General features: G+C 36.9%; 1 protein-coding gene across 1 annotated transcript; it reads right to left on the bottom strand.

Moving 5' to 3' along the window:
* Positions 1-290: 290 nt before the first annotated feature.
* On the bottom strand, positions 291-18,389 carry LOC129005639 (sodium/bile acid cotransporter 7-B-like). Its single transcript, XM_054434598.1, has 9 exons — positions 18,230-18,389; positions 17,950-18,079; positions 14,915-15,137; positions 13,855-14,005; positions 8,435-8,529; positions 6,117-6,268; positions 3,272-3,388; positions 2,407-2,548; positions 291-420 (listed from the first exon to the last, which is right to left on the bottom strand). The coding sequence occupies exons 2-9, from the start codon at positions 18,056-18,058 to the stop codon at positions 405-407; spliced, it is 1,005 nt and encodes a 334-aa protein (XP_054290573.1). The 5' UTR covers positions 18,059-18,079; positions 18,230-18,389; the 3' UTR covers positions 291-404.
* Between the last annotated feature and the right edge of the window lie 48 nt (positions 18,390-18,437).

Genomic DNA, 18,437 nt, shown 5'->3' with positions numbered 1-18,437 from the left:
AGTTGAAGTTCAAAGCATTACAATTTTACTTCTTTTCTCTCAATCCTTGAAGCTCATTGGTCCGTTACCCGTGTTGTTAAGTAAAACAATGTTGTTATGTGAAACTTTTCAATTCTAAGAACTGAACTGAAAAGGCTATTTCAAAAAACAGTCGTAGGTAAAATTATTAACATAAGTTTCACTAGTGTAGAAGACATTTTATAAATTTTAGATGTTCTTATTAGTTTCCTGAATCCATCAAGCATACAAGCCATGTATAAAAAGTGAAGGAAGGGAATAAATAACTCACCTTAGAAGTGAAAGTTATTTAATATAAATGCATTAGATACTTACAACATGTCTTTTACAATAATACTAACAAATCACAGTACGTTGGTAAACTTCAACTATTGTCACCATCATAGTCACGGCAACACAGTTCTGGAAAAAAACAACAATTAAAAGAATAGATAAAGATTTAGATAGGCCTACAGATAAAATGTACAAATACCCAACTATTGATTGGCATATAAAAAAATTAAACGTTATAAATTTAATCAAAAAAGATTGTTTAAGTTTCTCGACAATAATAACAGTTGTATAGGACTGAAAATCTGTATTTAAGAGAGTAAACATTAAAATTAAAATTAATTTAATTATCTGTTGGTATCATGCTCCTAACAGAGGTTAGCCCATACAGGATACTAATCCTTTTTATTGGTTTACAATTCTTAAAATATCAGGAAGACAGTTTAAATTTACATTTATTACATTTTTAATACTCATTGAAAAATATGAAATATGGATTGTGGTTATTTTATACTTTGAATTTGTTGATGAGAACCAACAATAATTAAAGCGTAGAACCCTTATCTTCATCATTGCTTGCTTCATTAAAGTTTAGAGTACACTGCCCCAGAGAAGCGAGTTGGTCTAGTGGTAGAGAGTTCAAATCCTTGAGGTCACTAATGGATTTTAGCAATGTCATAATGCTACGACCCTCTAGGCCTTTAGTAATGTGTCGGGATAAAACCTAGCACCCTGCGATGTGAGGTTGCGACCCAGTTATAAGCCATAAAGAGCACAAAGTGCTTGGTTGAATTGTACCTATTGGATGATGATAGACAATTAGTCTTATTTGTGGATTTTAAATTAATCACTTTATAGCCCCGTTCACACGGGGCAAGTTTACAAGCTACATGCCGGCTTTTTTACACGCAGCTAGTAAAATAGCTCAGTGTGAACGACGTACTCGCTCAAAAGCTGCTTGTAAAAAAGCTCTGGAAAAAGTTGACGCTGCCGCTACTTTACACGCCAACTCGCCAGCTTTTGAGCGAGTAGGCGTGTAAAGTAGCCCAGTGTGAACACAGTTGCTTGTGCTTGTGCGCTTGTTACTCAAAGATGTTGGAGGATTTGGTTCAAGCCAGCTACTGAGCGAGTTGAAAAAGCATCGTGTGAACGACTACAAGCGCACTCGCCAACTCGCCGGCTTCTTACACGCTGGCGTGTAGCTTGTAAACTCGCCCCGTGTGAACGGGCCTTATGTTAGGAGCCACAGTGAAAAATGTTCAATACTTTTTTACTGATACAGTAGAACCTCTCTTGCAAAATAAAGGGAGGGGAAGTAGTTTCGGGTGACTGAAATATCTTAGCCAAAAAGGTATTATGTTTAAAAGAGGTATATTATAGTGGGCCTATTATGTTTTAAAGCCTAAAAATCTTAGGTATTATGTTAGGATGAAAATTATTGTTTCAGTATTTAAAGTGATGAGAATAAGACAATAACTAAAGTACATATTAAGGTTACACAACACTTTTAATGAACATTAAAGCATAATTGAAACAGATAGAGATATATTTTGCATCTAAAAAAACTACTGGATTTTAAGCTGATTTAAAAAACCTTTAATTTTTTCTTGATGTTTACGCCAGTGGGATTTTTACAGGAGAGGCAATGTACAGTGTACTTGTGGCTGGGTATTTTTTGACTAGCTATTTAATGTAAAAGGTCTCTGCGTTGACAAATAAAGAAGTTCTTATTTCATTTGATGATGTGCCGGGAATCAAACCTGTCCGTCCCGCACCGTTGTGATAACCACTACACTAGTAACGCATCCTCGTTATTTTCTTCTTGCAACGTTTTTCAACTACACCATCACTACCTATAACGATTACAGACTGGCATCTGTTTCCGTCTTCTTCTAGTAATAAGGTCCAGCTTAGGGCTGTGCCAGTCGGGTGGGTGCAAAAATAACAAAAAGTCTGGTGGGGGGGGGGGGTGGTGCTGAAATGGGAACTTGCACAAGTAGAAATTTACCCTCAAGACAGCCCTGCTCCTCTAAGACAGATGTGTAAATCATAGTATATGCGATTAGGAGTTTGTAATTTGTAAGGACGAAAGACTTTCAAAAATAAATGTTTACAAACCCTTGTCTGTTAAGCCATCTCTTGAAAATAGGTACTAAAAGACCACCAAGGATGATTTGTGTTGGATGGTAGACTAGTAGTGGGAGCGTTATCTGGGAGAAATGTGCGTAGCCAGAAAACAGTATCCTTAGAATAGGAACTCCTGAAACCAAAATCAACTGATGAACTTCAACTGAAAACAAAAAGTTTTGGGAATTTTTTATCAAATTAAAAGACAGATTAAAACTATGAGAATCTCATTCATATTAAACATGACAGACAATAACGGATAAGTTTAGTTCTCCAGGCAATTTTTATTGCAAATAATGTTCTTTATTTCACTTGTACGGTAACAAATAAATCACTACATTTCATTTTGTGGAGTGCACAAAAGCTGATGTCATCAATGCTTTAAAATCGTTGCAAATTAAACATTCATGAGGATGGGATAGGATCCCAATCAATCTCATGGAAAAAAAAATCAAAATTTATATTCAAACCACATTTAACAAAGAAAGATCTCCATGCCCGAGACACCTATTATATTACATTCTAGAAAGGTGGACCTACAAGTGTCATAATCATTAAGGTACATTTAAGGTAAATAAAACCCATTAGTAGATTTGAACCCTGGCCTACCCTACATAAGTACCGAGCTATAATAGACCAGTTATGTTATGTTATCATAAACTATTTCAATAGTAATAAATAAATAATAATTTAAAATTGTGTATTTAATTATTTTAATCAAACGACATTTAAGTAATTATTTACAAATAATGACGATGTCAATTACAATAATGTATTGTTTAAAGACTGAATAAATGACTATTCAATGACTATTCAATATAAGCTAGAGTATAATTTTAAAATGTAGAAATTGTACCCAATGTGAGAGACTTGTGTGTAGAACAGAAGGTAATTGTGATCACATCAGCTGGAGTGTAGAAAAACTCAGCCAGGTGGAAAGTGATGTATAACAGGGCCACCTGGAGTAGTAGAACTGAAAAATATAACATGAACACTTACACGGTGTCATGTAGGCCTAAGTACAAAAAATTAGGAACAACGGTTTTTCGAAAAACCTCTTAGAGGCAAGATTCCGCCATTTTGTTTTTTGTATTAAAATTTGTATCTTAAAAAAATGAAGTTTATGAAATTTTGGATACAATTTAAAATAGCAATAATCTACTTATGAAAAAATAGTAGGCCTAATTGAAAAATATTTCTTTGTTTCAAATTGGCGGCTATATTTATAACTTAAATTAGTTAAATTACAAAGAAATGGCTGATTTTATGAAAAAAATGCCCACTTTTCTTTAGCATTTAGAGTTTCCTCTCAAACAACACCAAGTTAAAAGATTGAATAATCAATGGCTGAAAAATAACTATTTTAGTTGTAGAGGACAGGTAAAATGGGCCTGACAGCTTGGTCTCATTTTACCTGGCCAGTCAATGGAATACCTGCTAAGGTATCAAGAGCTACTTGAAATGGACTCCTGTGGGGGTAGGTCTTAAAACAAAAAAAGGTTTATTGGGAACACAGTTTAGTATATAAGTAATTGAATAGAATAGGTTAGGTTTTTATCCAATTAAAAACACTCGGTACTAACAGTATTTTGATCATGCCACCCATGTTAATAAAGCACATTCTATAACAAGAACTATTTTTGCCACACTGTTTTAATGAACTTTCCACACAAAGATTTAGCCCGGAAAACAGCTGTTTCAATTATGTTTTACTGTACTGTAATGAATTTTTACCGGACACCAGCTGATTATACAACGAGTAATGCAATGAGTGGTCGGTACAATAAGATGTTGCATCACAATCAGTGGTAATGAGAGTTTATAAACAAAAACATAACCACTCTTAGAAGTTATGAGTAGTGATTGTTAAGTCCATTAGTCAGTGGGAATACTTATAACGGCTTTGTACAGTGATTTTATTGTTAGGATAGTTTAGGGTAGTAGGCTATTATGAAAAATATAGTCACTCGACAAAAATGTGTTTTCCCTATTCGTATGGTAATCCTGCACGAGTCTTTGCAAGTCTCGTGCGGAAACAACCATACTTGTCCGGCAAACACTTATTTTCCTGACTAGTAATGTAATATTACTATTATTTATGAACAAACAATTTGTCATTGTTTTCTTACTGTAACACTACCAGTATCATTGTTTCTTTTGGACAATGATACAGTACCAATAAAATACTGGAAACCAATGCTAGATTTTGAATAGAAAAATAAACTACTTTATATTTTATAATAAGACACAGTTAATAATGGAATAGTACACACTACCAAAGACTGATAAGATTAAAGACCGACCGAAAATTATGATGTATAGCTAGATCAAATTCTATTATAAAAAAATGTGTTTCCCAAACAAACTTGACAAGTATCTTCACAGTAATATAAATTATTCAAAACTACACATCTCTTCATGAATTACCTTACAAAATTTAACAAAAAAAAAAAAACAAATGCATTTTCCTCAAGAATTTTTTGCATAAGTTTTTGCAAATGCATATAGTAGTTTACGCATCGACCGCGTAAAGATAGTTTTAACAGCTAATTATGCGAGTTGCATACACTACTTTAAATACGAAAGATTTGTTTATTTACTAACAATACTACTCATAATGTCTAAGAGAGGTTATGTTTTTGTTTATAACTTCTCAATGCCACTGATAGTGATGCTGATGCAGCGACTTACTTACTTGAATACTTGAATACTGCATCGTTGACCGACAAAGTCGGAATAGATTGCGTCACATATAATAATACTACTATTTACAAAAGATTTAACTAAGATGGCGGCGGGTTGCCAAAAAGTGGTGTGTCGTCCAGCTCACTTAGTGAGTACAGAGGTCTGCCCACCAGATAGTCTCTCAGGGTGTCCTTGAAGGCCCTAATGTCCAGCTCGCGCACTTCAATTGGGAGCATGTTATAGAGCTTACTTGTGTAGTAGGGGTAGCCCTTTTGAGTCCAGGCTAGTCGGCATCTAGGTAGGTCAATGAGATGGCCATGTCGCGTTTGATAGGAATGCTGGTCCTCACGTCGAGCAAGTTTTGCCGAATTTTCTTTAAGTAGCACCATACTATTTAAAACGTACTGGCTGTAGATGGTCAGAACCTTATTACTCATTGTCTCATTGTCCCAACCACTCACTAATTTTATAATCAATTATTAAATTGGCCTGAACAGCTGTTTAGTTGAAGTTCGAAGCATTACAATTTTACTTCTTTTCTCTCAATCCTTGAACCTCATTGGTCCGTTACCCGTATTTTTGAGCAAAAAAAAAAAAACAATGCTGTTAAATGAATCTTTTCAATTCTAAGAACTGAACTGAAGTGGCTAGTTTAAAAAACGGTCGTAGGTAAAATAGTTAACATATTAGTAGATTTAGTAAATCAGCTGATTAGCATGTTGATAGAGTTGAGGCAGTTATCTGTCTTGAGATCATTTGACATCTCAAGCTTTAACGTGTTCACTGCTAATGACACGCAATAGCGTCATCAGTATGTCAGCAGGCATATAAATATATTATGTACATAATTATACAATGTATTTTCATTTACAATTTATAGGAGAAAATATATTCAATTTAAGATAAATTAGCACTCCACATACCTGATTATGTTTATGTTTATGTTTTAGGCCTAATGTAAAAGTATTATATATCATTAGCAGTGAATGTGTTAATGAGATGCATGTACAACATACCTAGGCCTACAGTGATGAGTATGTCACTGGCATTCATTCCAACATCATGAGTTTTTAAAGCATCACAAAATGTGGTGAAGATGATAAAGAGAAGAGCAGTTTCCCCCACAGTGGATAGAGGGAGACGATGAACAAGACTGGCCAAGCCATACCTAACAATTACAGTCAAGTTAGGTCATATCAAATATACAGTTACTTGTCAATTATCTCACCCTATATATTTGATATTAGTGATGTGTCCAAACTGAATCTCAAAACCATCACAAGGTTCAATTTTGAGATTTGATCGGCAAGTTTCAAGATTCAAAGGGGTTTTTTTAAATTTTTTTATTCTTCTAGAAAAACAATTCTAGTACAACGGTTTAAGATATAATTGAGTAAAAAAACCGCTTTAACGAAGATAAATATTGTTATATATAATACTATAACAAAAGATGGAGCAAAAATCCACGGAGCCTAAAGACTATCTACTTATCTAACCTAGCCAAATGTGTACAATAAACTAAGTGAGTTGAAGTCATGGAAACAACCAGTAAAAAAATATGGTTTGTTATGGATATATAGTAGTATCCTGGTAAGTTTTGTAAGGCTAACATGCTCTTGCTCACTGAAATACCCCCACTGCAGCAAACCTGCAGACTAAGCAAATTTCCATTTGCCTGATTGGATTTACACTAAAACGTCTCCTTAAATATATCACATTTATTCCCTATTTAAATATAATTAGTTTAATGAGTACCTACTAACGTTTGCTGCAACAAGGAGGGTAAAAAAGTGTTTTTTTTTTTTTTTTGTAAAATGTTAATAGCTTAGTAAGAAATAAATGCATTTTCCAAATTTGATCAAAGTATGTTCATATACAAGCAAACTACAACAGTTTACTTATTCTCCATAAGAATAGCATGGGAACTCGGTCGGCTGACAACCGAGAGGTTATTGCTGTAGCGCGTAGGCACGTTCCCTGCGTGGGACGAACTTGTATTATGTTTTGAGTATTTTAAAAATAAAGCGATTTTTTATTCAAAATAACATGGGAATTTTAAATTTACAGATTTTTTGGAATTATCTCCGTAACCATAAGGCCCATAATAACGCTTCATTATACTAAATTATTTGTTTTTTTAAGCTCTACAAAATGGTTTGGAAAGAAATTGCTAAATTTTATGTTTTTTTGTAAAAAATGGGAAAAACCAATTTTTACCCCATTACCGATCATGGTTCCCATGGTCCGATCATTCTGGTACGCAAACTCGTTTGAATAAATGTAGGTTTCAACGTTTATACCAAATTTCATCAAAATCGGATCATTTTTGCTCGAGTTATCGTGCTAACGGATATATATGTATATATATATGAATTTGAACCGATGATGTTTTTGGCCACTAGGGACCTCAAAACGAAAAAGAAAATCGGTCCCGGATTCAGGCATGACTACTACGGTAATAGCTTATTCCCTATATGGGAAATTCGCTAAAACCAGAAATAAGCGGTTATGGGAGTAGCTTTTTTTTACTTAGTCTACATAAAAGCTAACAGATATAAAGTAATCTTAGAGCACATCACAAGATTTCAAAAATCTGTTAAAACTTTATAATCAGTACACTGCCAATGTCTTCTATAGCTTGTATGTCCTGTGACTATTATGAGTTTCTAATCTACAAGCAAATATTTTACTTAAATTCCTTGCTGAATTTATAATCTAGTTTAATTCTACCACAGGCCTGATATTTTTTTTTCTGAAATAAAATTTAAGAGAAGATACTTTGTAAATGTAGGGTAGGCCTCATGTTACTCAGCTTGTGCAAGAGTATTCGGTTTTAGAAGCCAATTTTTGAATTCTGCTAATCACCAAATGCTTTAAGGTATGTTATAATATAATGCCACCACCCTGTTGTTTTTAGACCACCTTAAGCTAAAAGTCCACCAATATGGAAAACCAGAAAGGATAGGTTTATCATGCAAGGTTCCGTAACGATAATTAAGATAGTATTTAATGAAATAAAAAATATGGAGATGGGAGTCAATTTGAGTTGATTTTTTACCACTGAGAAACTCAGACAAAGCAGAAAAGGTTCTACAGGTTCTGTTTTAAAGTTTTTTTTTAGTAAAGCCTAGCCTTTTTTAGTATTGGGGAGTTCTAATCGCTTACAAGACCTAATTTTCTAGGTAGATTCGCTTATTTTACGGTGGAGTCCACAGTAAGCTGAAGGTAGGTTCTGAACCTCATGATTTGAAAGTATGTATCACAACTACTAAATGGATAACACCCGTACAGAAATGTCAGTTGTACATAGACAAGTGGTGAGATTACAATTTACCTGCGTGACAGCTGGCCCAGACAAAGTGGAAAAAGCACAGTTTGGTAAAGTACCGCCACAGAGTTGAATAGCGACACAACAGCAGTCGACCCCAACTGTCCAATACAAATAGGGTATGACAGCAATTTAAACCAAGGATTTAAATCTTATTGTAACTTATAGTAGTTGACTATCAATGACTTTTTTCAAGAGGCCAACCTTAAATAAACAGTTGACAGCTCGCAAAAGTCCTTGTGGCGTAAGTGAGACGTAGGAATTAGCTCTGGAACTCACTGACCCGGTCGGGTGGCGGAACTGGCTAACCTACCCAGTCAGGAATTGGCTTACTCCGGAACCCGCTAACTTGATTTTGTCCCGCGGCAGGATTTTTTTTTATTTTAAGAGGTTGGCGGCCTCTTTTAACCTTGCATTTGCCCGTCCACATAGACTAAGCGCCCGTGCGTGGATCGTTTACAGCAAAGCAAGGAGTGAGCCGGTACAGTACAAAGGTGAACTGTACTGATAAATTTTAGTGGCAGTGACCAGGATCCGAACCCACGACATCACTGCCTTGGGCCTGAAGTCCGCTACGCTACCGACTGAGCCACCGACTCACAATTCACTAACTCTGGATTACTAACCCGGCCGCACCCACTGCACGGAGCATTGCCAACCTTGTTCGACGAAATAATCGTACCTTTCCGTATTTCAAAATATCAGTGTCATTCCATTTTAGATTCGCGATCATCACCCGAAGACCAAGATTTGAAAATCTGCAGTGACCGTGGAAGCCTATCTTCTAGACTAGATTGTGGGTTTTCTTTGTTTCACTTAACTGTGAATAATTGAATTCATTAACATTTTTATTTTAATAAAGGTTTCTTGGGTGCGGTCCTATTCTCCTAAAATCACTTGATTTTTCGGAAACACAGATTATTTGACATATCAGTTTTATTTATGAAATGTGTGTTTATAAAAAATATACCGTCCACCGTCTTTATCTGTATTTTTAAGACTAACAAGATGCCAGTTGCCTTTCGTGTGTAATAGAAATAACGTAATCGGTTCAGTTTAGTAGGCCTATATAGAGTAACTTTATCGCCCATAACGATTTAGGCCCTTATTAGACGAGGCAGCCAAGTTGCGCAGCCAGCCGGGCAGCCAGTCGGCCAGCTAGTCACTGGGCATTGGTTCTTATGGAGCTTATTACACGAGGGCAGCCAGTTGCGCAGCCACTGTTTGGCTGCCGGCTGGTTGCCGAGCCCGCCGACCGCACAGGCAACCACTGGCTGCTCGGTCTGGTCGCGCTCCTGTGTAGCTTACGGATCTTATTACACTGGGCAGCCAGTCGCCCTCTGCCGGTCACATCATTGTGTGTTGTTTTCCTCAGTATTCTTGTAATATAATTGTGTAATTGGTGTAATATAATCCTTTTTCTGTTCTTGATGAAAGAATAGGATGTATATGCATTCTTCTCTTCCTTATCTTCTCTTTTTCATGAGTAGCAGAAGAAGCAAATATTCATCTCGCATTCTGACAGCATCTCTCCCCAACAGAACTGTTCCACCAACACTGTTCCACTGTCAACAAGAGACTGGCCTAGTTGGTAATTTTGTGGCTGCCCTGTGGCACAGAAAAAGTAAAACGTACTACTTTTTCTGTGCCTGTGGCTGCTCTACTGGTTGCTCTACTGGTTGCTACGCTAGGCAGCCAGACAGGCAACTGGCTGCCCGGCTGGTTGCACAACTTGGCTGCCTCGTCTAATAAGAGCCTTAAAAAACAGCTACATCGATTCCCTCCAAATGGTTAGAAATATGTTAGTTATTGACTAAAAACAATGTTTATGATAAATTCTCTCTTCTATAAAAATATGGTTTAGTATAGTGATTGTGATAGTATAGAATAGTGTTGAAGGACGAGTGTTGTGAAAGAGCTACTTAACAGACCTAGAGCTTTGTTGTTGGATAAGACCAGCTGTCTCTATAGCTATGGCCACCATTCATAAAAGTGGTAAAAACAAGAACATCTGGGTCCATCAGATTTTATTAAATACTGAAAGATACAAAATTAATATTGAATAAACAAAATTAAGAATACAACCCGTTATACACTAATAGCCTGGTATAATATAAATTTACTTTTATTTGGCTCTATTTAAAAATATATTTATTAATACTACTATAATGCACTTCTGTAATGACGTTTAACTTGTAAATTTGATCGGTAAGTTAATTCTCAAAATCGTAGGCGTACCTCTAGATCTTATGACATACCGTAGACCTCTACAACAATTACTGGAGCTTATTTTACACAGTCTGATTAATTGTTAGTTGCCTCGAATAAGAGAGACTAAGTTTATTACAATACTGTTTGAATTTTTGTAAAGAGATTATATTTTCCCAACAACATTTAATGTATTAACACTTAAATTCCTTTGTTTGGCTAAAGTAAAGACACAATATTGTAATACATTGTTAACGTTTTAGATTTCCGTAATGAATTAATGTAGTAACTAGGTAAATCTTGTACCTATACAAGTACCGTGCCTTAACTTATTAACTTATTTAATTTTTTACTAACAATATGATTCAGAATTATTTTAGTAATAATACAGAAATAATAAGAAGAACCAATACAGTAGGCTACTGTAACACAGAACCAACAATAGTGTTAACAACTGCACGACGGATATAATAGGCCTTTCAAATCAAAGAATCAAATATTATAGCCTATCTGTAATTATTCGAATAAAAAAAAACAATTTATCGCCTACGAAAAAAGATATTTCATAAACTGTAAAAGATCCAAATGTACTATCTTTTCACAAACGAACAAACAACTATTAAATAAAACTATAATATGTTTTCCATGATAATAATACTCATAATAACAATAATAAACACATTTCTCAATATACATTTATTCTACATCGACTACATTGCTCAAACTCCTAATTATTCGTAGGATACGATATTATGGTACCGATACGAACGTAGGTACTACACTTTCGGCAACACTCGCCAACAATATTCGTGCTTGGCTCCCATTGAACGGCATGCGAGGCTTCTGATTGGGAGTTAGCGAGTTCCGCCGAGGGACCAAGTTACGTACTAGAACTGAGTTCGCTAACCAGGCTATAGTATAGTAACCAGGCTATAGGCTATAGAACCGCAGGGGGCTCACGCTTGCGTGGGTTCGTGGCCTGGGCGACCACGCGGACCCTAGCTCTCCCAGAGGGGAGGTAACTGCCCGGTGTCAGACCCGGCACTTCAGGTAGACCACAGTTATGGACGACTGGTAAGCGCCAGCCCCTTAGGGGGAGCCTCCAGTGACATTCCCTCCATTCAGGGTGGGGGGGGTGTTTAGCTCTCAGTGACGCCGTTAATTCCGCCTCTCCTCAACTACCTGTAACTGTGGTTGTGACTGAGTCCTACCTGTTGTGTTCGACTGACATTTTGTGAGGCATATCCTCGACTTTGGAAGTAGCCTCGTCCTGGGAGGTGAAATACCTAGCCCCCAGAGGGGAGGTAAATGCTCCGTGTTGGTATCGGCATTTTCAAGTTGGCCACAGACATGGTCGACTGGGCATAGGGTCCCAGTGACATTCCTTTATCCAGGATGGAGGGGTGTTTAGCTCTAGGAGAGATGGAAGTACATCATAATCTCTAACCTACCTGTGTCTGTGGTACTTTGGGCTTCGGCCTGCTTGTGGTGTGCGACCAGCATTCAGTGGGCAAATCCTCGACTTTGGAAGTAACCTTTCCTGGAGGTGAAAACGGGCAAGTACCCGCAGCTCACGGGGACACTCAAGGGCAACGTAACTTTCCGCAGTGTGAGGGCAACGGTTTGTAGGTACTTATGCAAACCTATCCCTGTCTCTGAGCACGGACGGTATGGTTATCTTGAGTGTGGGGGGTTCTTCCCGGAACCTCAATTGAGTCAAGGGTGTCGCCACCTCTGGTGGATAGGTTCATCCGGGTGGGTCCCACTTCTATACCTGCCTCCTTTTGGGAAACCCTGATGGCCTGGCAGTGATGTTGGGTCTGACGGGCAAACGAAGTAGATCGGGTGCTGGGTCCGAGCCCGCCAGGGGTATCTGGGGATCTATCGCTCTGGATATCTCTGGTTCCCAGCAATGGGTCAGGCCTCGATCGGGCAGCGGTGTAAATGGGAGATTGGGGTTCCCCCCGTCAGCGTGCTGATGGTCCCCTTCCTCCTGGCTATTGATGGCGGGTTCTGCCTGTCAGGGATGAGATAGGTCCCGAGTGTTGCTTGCACTAAATGCGTCGGGGCGCTCTACTATGGACCTCTAGGTTCCGACCTAGTGGAACCCAGGTGGAGTGACGCTTAAACAAGCAGCCGGAATCCCTGGTTAGGATTGAGGGGCAACCCTCTTTCCGAAGGGTCTGCTTCGGCAGCCGGCGAGCCTGATGACCTTAAGTCATCCGCCCATGATGTGCTAAAGGTTGATGCGTAAGCTTCGGCCTACATCATGGGGCCCGGGTATGTCCTGAAGGATAGGTACCGGGTAAGCAGTCAGGGGGCTTCGGCTCTCATGACAACAAATCTAAATCTAAATCTAAATCTAAATCTAAATCTAAATCTAACCAGGCTATAGATCGGGTTAACGGGTTCCGGAGTTAGCCAATTCCAAAACCTAACAAGTTAGCGAGTTCCGCTTATCGACCAAATTTGAAGATAGGGCATTTAACATGTAGTTGGCGAGTTCCAGAGTTATCCAATTCCGCAGACCCGCGTATGTGTGCCGATGACCCCCTTTGGACACCCCTGCTTACTGAGAAAAATAGGATAGCAAATAATAACCTAATATTGATTCCAAACCATGTCATACTTAAGTATAAGTATTCAGTAGGGGGGCCTACAGGTTAACTTAAGTGTAAGAAAGGGACATGTGGCCCTAACTTTACTGTCAAAATAAATAATTTTTCATTTCATTTCATTTCAGTATCTTGCTGAGCAAATCACTTAATTTACGCATACACCAGTCATTGAACAGACATTGCTCAGATAATTTATACTTAACAGTGCCAGATATAGTTTACATGCATTAACTTGAGCGGCCCCCGTCCCTTAAGTGGAACTCCCCGGCGATCAAAGGACATCATCATCATCATCGCCACTCACAATTATGACAAATTTGGAATTTTAGAAAATAAAAAAATCTATATTTGTTTTAGACAATTGTTTTTTGGACAAAACGCTGTGGCCCCCTTTTACTTGCAGCCCTATTTGGCTTAGCAGTAAATCCGGCACTGATTTTAAACCTACAAAAACATAATGTTAATAAAGTTTAATGATTAACGAAAAAGTATCATTGTTTCAGTGGTATTCTCCTGCTTTTTTATGACACAAAACCCTTTACTTTTAATAATAATTGTAATTTAAATAATTAAATATTTATAATTTAAATATATGCTTACTAAGAACAATAGTATGGCTGGTGTTATGAATATTCCCAAGAAACTGCCAACCACTGAAATGAATATTGCAGCAGCTTCACTGCCACCAACTGCCTTGGTTAGGATAACAGCCGATGAAACGGGGGGTGGCATACAACTCACAGTTGCCAGTCTGTGAAAAAGAAAAGAATGAGTGAAACACACTTATCAAGCAACTGGTTTTGATATTAGTCAGGTCGCGGAGGTGGCTTCTATGTGCGCCCAATGGATCTACTGCAATATAGCATTTAGTCCCAATTTTATAAATACCAACTTGTTTGATTTAGAATTTTTGTAATGTTTTCCTTACGGTTATTAAAAACTATAAAATATTTGTTAATTTATAATTTTTATTTTAACAATGCCTTTTAGTGCTCTTGAAAAATCATACTTAGGGCCTATAATAAATTATAAGCTCCACACAATGAATTCTGTAGAACGTAACAAATATTTCCAAAACATTTTTTATTGTTTAGAAATATATGATGTTTATTGCAATATATAACATAAAATCAAGATAATTCCTAAACATTGCAAGTGACCATCGCATGCACAAAATTGAGTTTATACGACTTGTAAACTGAATACATTTAAATATTAATAATCATTGGAGCCATTTATAAGAGTTGGTCTTATTTTATTCTACTTAGTTTGTTGGGTTGATTCTCCTTAAAAGTAAGTTTTTTTTAATTAAAAACCTGGAGATATTGTGGTTTTTTATCGTAGCCTGCATAACAAATTAGGTATCCATCCATGTCTACTGATAAACCAAGACAGTTGAATGCATCTAGTCTGCTCAGAAGCTTTAGTCCATCACAAGGCTAACTATCCTATTCACACATTTCATCATAGTAGGCCTACAGGGTGTAGTGATTTAGAACAACCTTTCCAAATCTGACTTAACTTTTATTTAACCTGATATAACTCTAGCATAATTTACCAGACACACTAGCTCATTGTTAACCTCTTGCTAAAATATTTAGAAGATATGTGTGTAAGCGTAATACCGGTACTGTTATTTAATGTTAAGTAGGCTACTCACCCTTTCAATATCCACTCGTTGACACCAAAAACTCTCCGTAAAATACCATTGACAAATAGGACTAGAGTTGGAATGAATATAAAAGTAAATGTTAGAATAAAAATATGAACTTTCACTTTGGTGGCAGCAAAGAAAAGATCATTAAAACTTAAAGTCATTCCACTGATAAAAAATATCAAAGCAATAGCTCCATATTTCACTGTCCATTCTGGTTTCAGTGGTCCTGAAACGAGAATATTAATTATTAAAACAGGATTTATTAGGGTTAAGAACCATGTAATGTTCTATTGCTATTGCAATATCTACCAAATACTTCTAGGACAGATATAAGAGAAATAAGACAAATAACAACAACTAAGTTTTTATAGTAATACATATATTGTATTACTATAAATATATGATTGTTAAAATCATTTAAATATTAATAGAAACATAATTTTTCCATTCAGTTTATTCACAATCTATGTATTCAGTTAACTAATACTTCATGTTCCTATGGCTTCATTTACTCTCATTGTACGTTATTTATTCGTATACTTTGTTATATTGATGTAGGTACTTTGACTATTAATTAATAAATGTAGTACCGGTACCGTACCTAGTAATATGCATTCATTAGGGATTTTAATCATCTTCTCATTTGTTATCTATTGTGGTCCTGGTCCCAATGGACACAGTAATTAGAGATCACTGTACTTGATCTAAAAGGAATGTAAAGCAATAACACAAATTGAAATAATAAAACATTTCTAATGCTTGGTAACCACCAAAGCCTTGGGCAAGACAGAGTCTACGCTTATTCGCGTGCGCAGAATCCTGCCTCGAACATGCGTAATCGACGAACTACGATATAGGTACAACTTTAAATAATTATATTAAACGTGACTGGTAATGAAATAGAGTGTTATTGTGTTGCTCTACACCTTCCAGTGTTCGTATAGTCTCGGGATTCCTAATATCGGCTATCGCCAGATATTGTTCGTGGGGAATCGTGTACTAAATGTTTCGGTGGTTGGAGTACGAATGACAACCCGGGGCGCTTCTTGAGCGGTTCTTTCCTACCGCCCCTGGCGTTCAAATTCATATATATATGTGTCCGTTGTACCGATTCGTCGTATAAAACAACGAATTATCGTGTAGCAGACGCAACAAATCTAGTCAGCTGATCAGATACCCACAATTCTATCTAACCACACAAGTGGAAGGGGTAAGAACCCAGCCGCCAGCAACGAGTCTGTCTGTCTGTCCCGTGCCTTCCTTGTAGCTAGTCGGTAAAGTTTCGGATCGTGCAAATTAAATTCATTTCGCGGTGTTGGTCGGACAATCTTTATTTTCTAAAAATCGTTTAGCCTATATCCCGAAGGGATATAATTGCAACGCGAGTGGAAAATAGAAACAGTTTTTTTGCAAAACAAGTTTTAAAAGTTCGTTTTTACCGATCAACACAATCCGCCATTTGAAAATTTCACGTTCGTCACACGAGTTCAAATCGATCGCGTTTTTATCGGAAAACCGTCTAGTTACAATTCCCCATCCCTATCCCTGTATTGTTGTCATTGTTGTTAATTGTAATTGTGTTTTGTGTTATGTGTCATCGTTGTGATCTCCTGGCTGGGTCAAAAATGCTCCGAGGTGAAATGAGATGTCGGTTTGTCCTTGCGGCCGTCGCGGATAATTTTTTTCTGCTAGGGGGCATTTTGTACCGATTCGTCGGTACAAAATCGAATCGGTACACCGTTAACACGATAACTCTAGCAAAAATGATCCGATTTTGATGAATTTGGTATAAACGTGTAAACCTTACATTTATTCGAACAAATTCGCGAACCAGCTTGATCGGACCATGGGAACAGGGGTTTATGGGGGGTTTTATGGGGTAACAATTTTTTTTCTCATTTTTGGCCCTAAAAACATAAAATTTAGCAATTTCTTTCCAAATAATCTTGTAGAGCTTAAAAAAAACAAATAATTTAGCATATATTGAAGCGTTATTATGCGCCTAATGGCTACGGAGAAAATTTAAAAAATGTAAATTTCAAATTCCCTTGTTATTCTTATGGAAAATAGTAAACTGTTGTTGTTTGCTTGTAGGCTATTTTTATGTACCGGTATAAACATACTTTGATCAAATCTGGAAAATCCATTTATTTCTTACTGAACTATTAACATTTTACAAAAACACTTTTATACCCTCCCCGTTGCAGCAAACCTAGAGTACTCGTTAAACTAATGCTATTTAAATAGGGAATAAATGTCATATTATTAACCCTAGACTGGCAGTCATTTTATTCACCAGTGAATAAAATATTATATTATATACCATACCATCTGACAAATTTTTTTCGTCATGTAGGAAATAATAGAATGCATCAACAGAAAATAAAATGATTCTGTAGGCTAGAATAGGAAATAAAAGATCTTTTATCCAATAAGATCTTTCAGCCGATAATCGACCAGCGCCACTGAAAACTCGTGTTTTAGTGGTAAAAAATCGACCAGCGCCAGATAGAGTGATTAAGGAGACATTTTAGTGTAAATCCAATTAGGCAAATGGAAATTTGCTTAGTCCGCAGGTTTGCTGTGACGGGGATATTTAAATCATCACTTCTTTGCTGTTTGATCTAGCAATCTTGCAACTTAGGCTGTTATAGAGGGGGCCCAATAAGCTAGAGCACAGAAAACATACTACTATAACCCAGAATGCCAACCGCATGGTAAAAAGCGTTAAGTACTTTGAGAGAGCTGAGTGCATAGCAAAGCTGGTGGCGCTGCCTACGAATTGACAGGCAAAGCTCTCTCAAAGTACTTAACACTTTTTACCATGCTATTATCTAGCTCAGTGGTAGACTGGTTGAGCCAAAGCGGAGAGCGGCAGGGGCAAAGAGAGTCAAATTACGGTCATTAAACAAATGTGTGGTTAAGATAGTTTTGCCTCAAATAAGTTAGGTACAATAAATAGACTGCTTGTACGATAATTTACGCTAATCAATCTGGCAACACTGACAAGGTTCCTTGAAAAGTTCTTGAAATCTTACCTCCAGTGGCACCAATGGAAGGGACAATATCAGCCAAAACTATGGAAAAAAGTAGCCCAAACAAGAACCAATATTTCTTCAACAGATCAACAAATTTGGGCTTAGCCATCAAAGACTGCACTTATACTATCTGAAACAAAATTTGGGAGCTATGATTAGCCTGTTGAATATTTGTTTATTAATCAATTTGTAATGTGGTGCATCAGGATTTAGGTTATACAACTACTGAAGATAGCATTATAAATTTAGTCAGATAAAAAGATGTCATACCCATGCCTACCATTTAAACTTCACCAGGTTAGTTGTCCTTAGATTCGTTGACATAGCAGCTGAACAACCTTCAATTAAATAAATTAATCACGCTTCGCTTTCTTTTTGTTTATTGTTATCGTAGAACAGCTAGATTAGCTTTAGCTTTAGCTAGCTAGAAGGACTCGACTAGGAACAGAAACTTGGAGTAGGATAGGACTGGAGCTGGAGCACTGGTG

Source organism: Macrosteles quadrilineatus, unplaced genomic scaffold (assembly GCF_028750875.1).
Source record: "Macrosteles quadrilineatus isolate MER2022 unplaced genomic scaffold, UCM_ALF_1.0 Scaffold_28__1_contigs__length_1566739, whole genome shotgun sequence".
Taxonomy (NCBI): Eukaryota; Metazoa; Arthropoda; class Insecta; order Hemiptera; family Cicadellidae; genus Macrosteles; species Macrosteles quadrilineatus.
This window is presented reverse-complemented; position numbering and strand designations above follow the sequence as displayed.